Source organism: Apaloderma vittatum, unplaced genomic scaffold (assembly GCF_000703405.1).
Source record: "Apaloderma vittatum isolate BGI_N311 unplaced genomic scaffold, ASM70340v1 scaffold6109, whole genome shotgun sequence".
NCBI classification, from domain to species: Eukaryota; Metazoa; Chordata; class Aves; order Trogoniformes; family Trogonidae; genus Apaloderma; species Apaloderma vittatum.
In genome coordinates, this window is record NW_009736868.1 from 111804 (window position 1) to 123740 (window position 11937).

Consider the following 11937-nt stretch of genomic DNA (forward strand, 5'->3'; position numbering starts at 1 on the left):
CTCTGCATACCAAGAAAATCAGCTTTCTGATAGCTGGTGAAATTTAAAATACAGAAACTTCAGCAAGTCTGCATGCATGCTGGATCCTTGCATTTTTTAGTGAAAACAAAAGAATTATGGCTAAGAGTCTGGCTCCCTCTTTCACTGCCAAGCAACAAAGAAGGGCTTGAAGAGAACAATCTCCAATGAGCTACAGCTCAAGATGCAAAAGGAAGAGAAAAACTGAGAACAAAAAAAAAACAAGAAAAACTGAGAATAAAATTATCCTCCACTAAAAGTGGTCTGACCAATATATGCACTATTACTGGTCAGCTACATTTCGGTTGTGCTCGGCCATCTCAAGGTACCTACAGAATTCTGGTCCTGATAGTGACCCCATCTTAAGTCTGACCGCTAGGACTGTCCTTGCTTGTTGATGCTTCCAAATTCCAAGTAAACATCTGATTTTTTAAAAAAACTGCTGCTATTCCTCTTCATTTATTTAAAGCTTATTAATCCTCACAGTTACTCTGCTAAATATGATTTCAGTTTTGATGTGTGCATCTGGCTTAACTTCAAACTAGCTGGCTTAGACATCTACAACATCGTACCTGTAAGCTTTAGCATAAACTTTTCTTTGACTGTGATAAATGGCTTAACTTCTCCCAAACCTGCTTTAGGGACTAAAGTTCATTATGCCAGAGGAGCATTGCTGTTTACTGTAACTGAGCTGGTTAAGGGAGAGGCCCTCTTGGGTATTATGTATGCTGTAACCTAGGTTCTGTACCCTAAAACTGCATTATACTGCCCACAATCAGAGGCAGAGTAAGTGACAAGTTGTCTAGAAGATGCCAGCATTGTGTTTGGTTGGATTTTTACCAGCAAACCGCTGCTGTGACTACTCACCGGGTTTGTGTAGCAGAAAGCTTACAGCTTTGAGCCTACTTCTATAGAAATAGCTCTGCTCATTGCATCATAACGAACAACTACCGATAAAAGACCAGACTCACTTCACAGGACTGTGTGTGCATTACAGAGGAGGAAGCTAAGGATCACATTTGGAGATGAAGGTGCACATATAAGAACTATTCCACCTTTAATGTAATAAATTGAAATATTCTGAAGTAAAGACATTACCAGTGGTGAAATTTGTTAAAATGCAACAGTTTTCTGTCGTACTAAAGATTCTTCTTCCTAATGGACTCATGTACCATAAAGGGACATGATTACTCTGTAAAATGTAATCTTTCTTTCTAAATAACTGACAAAATAGTCAAGTACTTGCATGCCTAAGCATTTTACATGTTTCAGTGAACAGAATGCTTTTGTACTCATTTAGTCAAGTGTTAAATATGTTTTAAGGCCCTGAGAACAGCATTTCAGAGCTGCTTTCTGGAACACATTTCTGTGATGAAATTATTTGTCAGCTGATGATTGCCGGGAAGTAGAACAGACATTATTTACTTCAAATCATCAGATTCTACTTAGCATGGTAACAGAAAGAAAAATAATTACGTAAGTCAGGATGTAAAGCTGAAAATTACTCAGAGTGCTATACATGCAGAGTGTGTTACGGGAATCTTTGAAGGATGTTTCTTTTGTCAAAATAGTATCTTCTTTCTATGCTTTTCACAGTAGTAAGATTTTTAGCAAGGACCTGGAGGTCAGTGATTCCTGGTTTGGGGGAAGCAAAATGGCTAAAGACAATAGCAATGTGTTGCTGACACATGCTCTTTGCCCTGGCTGCCTTTTGATTCTTAGGTTTTCTCATTATTTATCACAAATGTAACTTTCTCATCTGGTAGAGAAGACTATTTAAAGCTCTGGTTATTTTAATGGCTAATTTGATTTCAATTTCTTTTATAAGGATTACTGCAATTCACCGTGCGTAATTTTCAAATGTACCGCCTCAGTAAACAGACCAAATCACAGTAGGATCCATTAGAATTCTTTTATCACTGAAGAGTGAAGATTGTTGTACATATTTAAAGAACTATAATAACGTTATGCATTAATTAGCTTTGCTGTTTGGAAGATACAAATTCAAAGAGCAGTTCTCAGCATGGTGGGAGGGATCATCTTTTGCAGCGCTTGAAATTCCCAGCTTTCGGAATTCTACTGTTAAATGAACAGGAAACTAGAACACGGCAAGTATCAGATTGCATCCCCAGAGTCGGTTCAGTCCAGGAGCATGCACATGTGGTTAACAATATAGCTTCAGCTGCTTACAACACACCAAGAGTAAAAAAAGCTGATCTCAGTAGTTCAAAAACTAGCTTGTGTTACCCATTACTTTCCTGATAAGACCTTTCATGAGTCATTAATCTTCATCTGGGTCAGATAAGATCCAATGTGCTACAGAATTACCAGACATGCCTCTTGCAGCTACACAGAATGACTGGTTTGTGTTGCCAAAAAAAAAAAAAAGCATGTTCTGCTGTCTGAAAAACAGCACTGTGCCAAGTATTTAGTTAGTTATTCATTTTTAACCCATTTCCAGTATAAGAAGGTTTTGGATACACTGTCATTTGGAATTGGAAAAATTCCGCCATTCCACAATGGAAATTAGGAAAGAAAAAGAAAAGAACTATTAAAAACTATTTTCCCTCTTTGAACTGAAAGAATTGAAGTGTACCTAACTGAATCTCTTCTACAAAATAATTTTCATGTGAGTTATTTGAGTCTGAAATATTTTTCCTAACTTTCAGTTTGTTTTTTTTAGCTCTATTCTATTGATTTTGTGATAATATGTGGGATTCTGTGTAAGTGTCCAAAATGCAAAATGTTGTTTGTTGGGGTTTTTTTAAGTGAAATGGAATTCTATAAAACTTCCCTGCTTTGATTCTGAGACTAGAAAATGGATATAAGTAAAAGAAGTTCTTAATTAATTCAGGAAACCCATGATGTAACATTGTCAAGGTCTAAATTTATCTAGGTATATTGTATAAGTACTAGAACTATTTAAATTAGCTATACTGTGAATTTTTAGTAAGATTAGAATAACATTATGAGTAGTGATAAAGTGATTTATTTGAAGAATCAGGAAAATAGGCCTAGATGTGCCCATTATAAATTACTGTGAGACCCAATCTGAAATACACAGTCCAGCTTTCCTACAAGTTTTCTGACTGAGGACATGGTACAATCCAAGCAGATAATATGTCATTTCAAAATAGAATGAGCAGATTTCAGACAGCCCTGGAACACCCTTGTGTCACCACATTCTGAAGAGTTTCTGGAGATGACGTTTTCTCCTATATTTTCAATTTATATATTCTCACTACTGTGCAGACAGACACAGAAATTACTTTCCCAAACTCTGCCTAAGGGGAATATTTATGCATATAGAGTTTTTAATTCCTGTCAGTTTATACAGGAAAGTTAATTGGTAGTGATGACAAAATACTTCCTGGTTTTACTGTGAATGGGATTTGATCTGAAATGTTGCATTCTGTACAGGAAACTTCAGGGAAAGAATGAATGATGTGACATGGTGTTATTTAGAGACCCAAAAAGAGCCTGCAAGTAATAATTGTTTCATGGAAACCAATACATTGATTTATATGTGCTAGTAATATCCTGCATAAAAAAAGAAGAAGGTCTTGAGCATGTAAAATGACAGACTTATGACTGCAAAATCCGTGTTCAGTACAGGCCCCTTTTGAAAACTTAGCTTGGCCAATTTACTTGTTTTAGATACAAAGTGATTTTCATTAAAACCACTTACATCCTAAGGTCTTCTGCAGTTCTTCCGGCATTTCTTTGCACTTTCTGGTGTCCTTCTAACATAAAATGCAAAAACCTTAACGGGTACTTTAACTATTTTATGATGCAGTTTATTTTTCTGTTTATTTCCAGAAGAGATATGTACCCTTGTAATTGCAGAAACCTTTCCTGAAGATTCAGGACTTTTCACATGCACAGCCACAAATGAACACGGTTCAGTGGCAAGCAGTGCACAACTAATTGTCTGCTCAGGTATGTGATGAAAGGATAGAGGAATTTTTAATCATAGCTCTTGGGTAATTAGTTTACCTGCAAAGTTATCAGCCTGTTTCCCTTGTAGAAAAGGACTGCCCTGACACAGGGGTTTTCTTATGTAAAGCAAGCTTTTTATTGTCTCGTTTCCTAGTTTAATATTCTTATTCATAGAAAATACATTTTTAAAATGTCTGTCACAAGCCTGGCAGAGTTCTGAGACTAGATGGCAGCAGAGGTAAAATGAAAGCAGATGAAATTATGCTACCAAAGGTGGCTTATTCTTTTTGTAAAATAAAAAACTGTGGCATAGTTGGTTCAGTTCTGTAATATGTTCACATTCAGATTCTTGTGGAATGTATTAATGTGGCTATCATTTCAAACATGCCATGCATACATACATCCTTCAGTGGTTTTAAATTATTTATTCTTAAGTGATGCTGATACTCCAGGAAGAGGAAATGTTGTTTCAGGTGTTTTTGTCCAAACTTGCCAATCTCAGTTAATGGCTGGATCCCTGAAAGGTTTAGAGGAATCCATAAGGTTCCTTATTTTGTCTTTTGCATGGGGCAAAGTCAGAAAGTGAATAGCCGGTCATGCATCTAATTCAGCATAAATTATCAACAACAGGTCTAGGAAAGTATCTGCATTGAACCACAGATGTTTCACCTTTAGCAAATTGAAAATACAGCGTATATGTACCATGTGCTTTGTTTATGAGTTGTCAGAGAGACATTCTTTTTTATTTCTTTTAGCCAACTCAGAAAGCTCTAGTCATGAATCACTGACAAGAGAATCCAATAGTGATGATTTCCATCATTTCCCACCACTTCCTGCAGTTGAAATTAGCTCTCTTGAGCTTCTTCCTAAGAAACATACAGAGACTCACAAAGCAAACAACACTGATCTGAAATCTGGTGTGACAGACCTTCAGCTCCAGCTCAATTCATCTGAGGAAAAGACAAACGGCATCCACCCCATTCATGGAGTAAATGGAATGATTAACAAGCCAAATGGTGATAAATCCATCCCACCTCCAGCTGTCTTGCTTTCACCCACAAAGGAGCCACCACCTGTGCTTGCCAAACCAAAGCTGTGAGTATTTTTTGTTTTGTTTCCTATAAACTTGGTATTTGTTGACAGCAAATTTTTGCCTGAAGCATTTCAGTGTTAGGCAAATAATGGATAATGACTGTGCCTGTCCTTTGAACAATCTCAGTGCATGATTTATGTCCCTAAGAGCAGAATACTAGAGAAAAGTGTGTTCTTTCTCATTGTGCAGCCCCAAAGGGAAGTACGTTTTATACACCAAATTGTATAGAAATTTTAAGGTAAAGTCACAGAAAATAAATAAATGGGAGTATCTGTTGCTCTGCACTTTATATTCTTAATCACTGTACCTAAATGTCGTAGTGGCCTCAGATTCTTGCATGCTGTTCTTGTTTCATCATTGGTTAGCTATCTCTATTCCAAATATTCTTAGTTTTGTGCAGTCAGTGGATATTCAGGTGTGTAATGTTTATGTATAACATGTAACTCATTCTGCTGTCAGCCAAATGACAATTGGTCCTTTGTAACTAAAAATCCAAAAATCAGGATCTCGAGGAGAGAGAAATAAGTGGAAAAAATTGTAGTAAGATTTTAGTCTAATACTATTTGTGATTATTAATGTAAGAGTGATCCTTTGCTGGCTGTCAACTTATAGCTCTATTTTAGCATTGCACAATCAGTTCTTTTCCATGTCCCTCAAGAATTTTTGGAGTTTGACAAAGGAACTAAAATGAAATTTTAGTTCATTTGTGTCAATAATCAGAAGGCATTATTAATTACAAAAATGTATTTTAAAAGAAGAATTAAGTATGGTCTTCAAGGTTAATGAGGTCATTTGTTTAATTATATGTATTATTTCACAGGATAACTTGCAAAATGTAAAATGCTGTTCTTTTAGCAGTTGTGCTGATATTAAGCACACAAAAACATGTGCTTGAGGCAGGAAACTAACAGGATTCTCTTTCTGCTCTAACCACTTTTTTCTTTCTGTTGCTGTCTGTCATTCTAAGCAATCTTTGACAACTGTAGAAGAGAAGGAGAAGTGGAAGAATCATAGACTCATAGAATGTGTTGAGTTGGAAGGGACCTTTAAAGGCCACCTAGTCCAAGCCCCCTGCAGTGAGCAGGGACATTTTTAACTAGATCAGGTTGCTCAGAGCCCCATCAAACCTGACCTTGAATGCCTCGAGGGATGAGGCCTCCATCACCAATCTGGGCAACCTGTGCCAGTGTTTCACCACCCTCAGAAGTGAAGAACTTCCTGACAGCTAGCCTATATCTACCCTGTTCTAGTTTAAGTAGAAGGACAGAGTGGTAGAATAACGGTATAGGTGGTGGTATTTGCTTGTACAAGAAGGAAGTTGCTGAAGATGGCAACTTGCAGATGATACGCGATGTGAAGCGGGCCAGCAGGTCCTGCACCCAACACATCTCTTGCAAGATCCATTTGCGAAGAAAGGATATAGTGGCTCTAGCAGAGTAATAGAAGGAAAATTTTACTCCAGAGCTTTCTTTCCCAGAAGTCAGGTTGCCCTAGATACAAGTAAGAAGTCTGTGTAATAGACTGCCCATTGTATGTTGCTCAGTGATACTTATGTAAAATTTGTATTGTTTTTAAACATAGAGTCAACATATGAACAGAGGCAAACATATACAATAAGGGCAGAGGGAAACTATTATAAGAATCCTTTTGGTTGCTGATGTCCAAATTGATGTCCTTGGAATCCCCAGTGCAATTGCACTTGAGTCTGGTATTTTGCCATTAACAACACGTGATGCACAAGAGACTGATCTCGACCGCAGTCAAGATGCGTGTTTTGCTTGGCCAGAGCCTGCATAAGTCAATGCCGCTGTCAGAAATAGAAATCCAGCTTTCCCATCATCTGAGTATTTTGCTTGCAAGCATAGTGATAGCATAAGAAAAAGAAAGGGTGCTGACAGGAGGAGGAAAAGGAATGTCTGACTGCAGAGACTTGAAATCAGCTTTCAACATTTGGGAAACTACATCCCAAGTCAAAACTAACAAATTAGTTGCATTAAGATTAACTGCGTGGTAACATAGCTATCTCAACCATGAGTGATCTCTCTCCTGAAGAGAACTTATCTACGGCATTGTATCTGTCCATAGAGTATTAGTATTTGATGATAGAAACAGCATATATTAGCAATGGCATAACAACAAACATATTTATCATAACTTTTTTTGTTTAATTGTTTAAACATTTAAAGTAATGTTGGCTATGAAGAAAGCTTGAAGCTTCTGAATATCATTAGTAAGCTTTATCTTTTTGTGAAGGCTGACTCTCCACATTTCTTGAAGAACCTCTTACTTTCTTTTCAGGCTTATCCTAACTCATAAATTCCTTAGCAGGTTTATCTGTGAACTCTCTGAGAACAGTTTATTCAGCTAACACTGAAAGTAATTGCAAAGAGTTTAGGAATGGTGGGCTGGTTTTGATTTGGTGTTTTATTAATTATTGTTATTAGTCTTAGTTCAACAAGAAGGAGAGACTGAGTACCTTCTTGAAGTATGGAATATATTTACACCTTGGCAGTTTGAAGAGGTTGAACCATTGGTGTGCACTGGATATTTCCAGGCAATATTGGTGTACTGCACAGATAAACTTTCAGAAGCATCCCATACATGTGTGATGCAGATCTCAAAATTAGGCACATAAACATTAGTATTAATTTCAGTATGTAGTCTATGCATGAAAGTGCTGCTTAAAGCCCTCATTATCCTCAGTCTAAATCTGTGTAGAAAAGGCAGGACGCTGTTCTGTAGAACTGTACGCAATATGTCTATGGTTTCAAATTAAGAACTTCCATTCAATTGTTTGGTATTACTATTATTCTTCCATGTGACTGCTAAAAGCAGTAACAAAAGAGAAGATGATGTTTCTATGCTTATTGGCTGTACCTACCTGTGTGATGTTGATGTGCTCTGTAACAGGCCATCAGACTTGTGTGTGATGCTTTCTTACAAATCCTCAGTGTGTGGCTACAGTGCAGTGCCAGAATTTCCTGACCAGAGAGCTACTTCTCAGATGGCTTTATCCTCTTTGCTGAAGCATTACTACAGTTCGTCACATATAACAGTCAGGAAGAGTGTTAGCTCAGTGCAAGTCATTCTCTTCCATGCTTCTCCCTTGCAGAGACAGAGAGCAACTGTAGATATCAGTAGCCTTCTTTCTATAGTTAATCAAAAGAAGCTGGTGGGAAGTGGCACATCTGACACCTTTAAAATTAGCACAGCAATACCTGCCCCTGTGGAATGATTAACATTTTTTTTCACTGCATTTTTGTGAGGTGGTATTCTGCACAGGCATGCATCATGCATGCTGTGAAGAAGATGAATACACAGTATTCCTGAATTCCTGAATTCCATCTCACCCAGTTCTCTTTGACAATATTTTGTTGGAGGAACGGTTCAGAGAAAATGAAAGGCAAGTGTTAATGTTCTAAAAAGTATACCTGTTAAAAGCGAGAAGCAGTAAGATGTAATTTCTTGCAGTTTATGAAGTTGTTGATAATTAGTACTTCCTTCAACAGACATGACTACATTGTTTCCTGTTTTTTTCTGAGATTTTTGCGGGGGGTTAAGTGTATTTAAAAGTCTGCATTTTTAAAATAATGCAGAGAAGAAATTATTCATAAACATATTTTAAAAGATATCAAACAGTTTATACCTAACATTACTAAGGAAAAGCTGATAATGTAATTTAAATTATTTCTTAAAGGTAAGGAGTTAATCTGGCTGATTAACTTGCAGTCGCTGCTCTGTGAGTTGACAGAACTTAACTAAGAAATACTGGTTGTAAACGTGATACTATTTCTTGAAGTGAATTATCTGTTACTTCATGCTCCACTCCTCAGCAGCAGAGGGGATTTTTATGGTTTCATCTCTTCTGTACTCAATGCCTCAGACATTTTTGTAAAGATGTTAGTTCAGTCATTTCTAGAATGTCCTATATGCCCTTTATTAAAATGTTTATTTCACGGTTTTTCACTCATCACTGAAATTATTCTTAACTTGATCTTTCTTTCAGCAATTTGCTTCATATTGAACTTTCTTGTTCTTTTAGTCATGTACATGCTATGATGTTTGCAATGCCTGTTCTGCCAGGCACCGAGTTTTGAAAATAATGCAAGAAATTATTACTTTCTTAATAATTGTATTACATATATCCAAGTCATAGGTCACTGTTTAAACTATATTAGGAAGAGCTGGAGAGTAAAAGAACATGAGAATAGCCAACAGTCCAATGACCAATGCCTTGGAATAGACAAGTCAGTTCCAAGTCCTTTAGGCTGAGACAACTGGGATTGTTCAGCCTGGAGAAGAGAAGACTCTGGGGGGACCTTATAACTGCCTTCCAGTACCTGAAGGGAACCTACAGAAAGGCTGGAGAGGAACATTTTACAAGAGTGTTCAGTGATAGGACAAGTGGAAAAGGATTTAAATGAAAGGAAAACAGATTTAATTGGATCTTGGGAAAAAAATTCTTCACTATGAGGGTGACAAGACTCTGGAATAACTTATCCAGAGAAGCTGTGGATGCCCCCTCCCTTGAGGTCTTCAATGCCAGGTTGGATGAAGCCTTGAGTAACCTGGTCTAGTTGAGAGGCATCCCTGCCCATGGCAGGGGGGTTGTGTTAGATGATCTCTAACATCCCTTCCAACCTAGGCCATTCTATGATTCTATGATCTGCCAGAGGGATCCCAGGCTGCTGAAGCTTAGAGAACCCACACTTGTGCTAGGAACTTTAAACCCTTCATATTTGTTCTTCTGCAGAACATCAACATTCTGGAAATGGTGAGAAGACACGTGATGTAGCAAAACTGTTTTTCATCCAGTTCTGCTAATGCATATGTATGAATGTAATTTGCTTTAGCAGCCTAAGTTCGAAAGATTGACCACAGAAGTGCTCAACTTGAATGTTAAACATTACTTTATACAAGTTTTGTTAGAAGTTATTGCATCTTCTGATAAAACCTGAATAGAAAACCATTCTTGCATAGCTTGAATGACACACAGAGTAGAGCTCTGCTGACATTATTTGTATGAAACTAAAAGAAATGGAGCCTTCTGCAACTCAGGGAAAAATATTCCCCACCTCTTACATGTGATTCATGAGCAATGAACCATGTCCTGGCAGATTTCCCATATTTCTCTAAAGGTTAAGTTAAAAAATAAAAGCAAGTATTATTAATTTTGAATTAGAACTGTCAATTAGAAGTATGTACAGTATGCATTCAAGTTGTATTTGCTACAGCAAAAAATGTGGGAAATGAAAGCTTTGTCATTCCAGAAATGTAAAGATAAAAAGAAAACATGGTTATTACAAAAACGTGAAGTTATACAAACAGTAATTTAAGCAAAAAGAGCAATAATTTAAAATTTCAGAGTCTGAAAATTCACATTACAAGTGTGTAATTTTATAGAGAATAAGACACTACTTAACATCCCCTGTAATACTTTCTGATAGAAAAAATGCATAAAGTACCGTATAAGTGAGGTTCCCATATCCCATAAGGCCCAAGAAAATTCAAAGTTGTCAACATTCATAGCATTTTACTTGGGAAGGAACAAGACAATCTTCATCTATATAAGAAAATTGACAAAATTGTTTTGTCTTAGAGTTAGTGATCACAGTAAACATGTAATTATGAACAAAGGTCCATCTAGGTCTGCTTCTTTAGTTTCATCTTCTGTGCCCTTTCAAGGCTGATGAGGGCCTTTGGATCCTTATCTTGCCAATGAACTCTACCCACAATAAAACTTTCATCTGCACCTATTTCCCACTGCAGTATAAATAACTAATACTAACAAAATTTGCTAAAAATTAAAGCAGAATAACAGCAAGTTAATCACTTGATTAGAGTACGAATCTTGAGCATTTTCTACATGTGTTTTCACAATTAATATATGAATAATTAATTTATAGTGCTTTTGTTTCTCTGTCTTATTTCATACCAATTTTTTTAACAGGATTAGAGACAAACTGAGGAAAACTTTTGTGCAAAATTTCCATTTTACTGGCTACTATTCAACAGGCACTTGTACTAGCATTTATGACTTGCTAATAATAAATAATAAATAAAAATAGAGGAGGCATTATGAGAGAATATACTAAGAAATAGGGAGTTATATCCAATTTTGCAGGCTATTTTCTTGCACAAGTTGCAAGTCCTGAGAAGGAGCAACAATTATTATAATGCCTTATGGCATGCCTGTGGACTGAATGCAGTAGATCACATTAGTTTAAACCAAGGTGTTAGTTGACTTCCTTAGTGACCTCAGATCACTGTGAAAACCTCTGAGACCACTGGGTGCTGGAAGAGAGGAAATAGGCAGTGGTATGAAATATACATTGAAAGATGCATTTATATACTATGTTCTGTATCTTGCTGTTTTAAAGAATGGAGTGATGTTTAATTTTTTTTTAAAAAAAAAGATAGATCAGTGGAATAAAGTTTCTGAGCATTTTGTGGCATATTGGATTGATGCTTGCAGGTAGAAGAGATGAAGAGTTACACAGGTGATAGGAAGTTACAGCTGTAGAAACAACTACCAATCAGAAGAGTATGCAAGGACACCCAGCAAGGGGACTAGAATGAAATATATAATTTCCTTTTATTCAAGTTATAATGATGGTAAATCCTAAACCTTCCTACAAATCTTTAAGTTGTTCTATCTTTATATCCTTACGACTATAAAAACACTTCTAAAGAGGTGGCTTTTTCCTAGAGAACCGCAATAAATTTAGGCACCATTTCTCTTTTGTGAAAGAACCGATTTTGCAAAGAAAACTAGGTTGTCTGTACTTAGTTTGTTAAAAATTTAAGTATAAATTTATAACACTTGTGTTAAAATGCCACAATTCCATTGTATCAGCTCTCATGGAGCTGCATGAACTTGAAAAAAT

At 36.5% G+C, this 11937-nt stretch overlaps 1 protein-coding gene across 1 annotated transcript in view; it reads left to right on the plus strand.

Annotated features, from left to right (window-relative positions):
- The window catches only part of LOC104279739 (palladin-like), a 78593-nt gene extending 73537 nt beyond the window's left edge, over positions 1-5056 (plus strand). The window contains exons 8-9 of the mRNA XM_009877120.1: positions 3838-3957; positions 4713-5056. Of these exons, the coding sequence (XP_009875422.1) occupies positions 3838-3957; positions 4713-5056 (464 nt within the window). The remainder of the gene's footprint in view (positions 1-3837; positions 3958-4712) is intronic.
- Positions 5057-11937: the final 6881 nt, after the last annotated feature.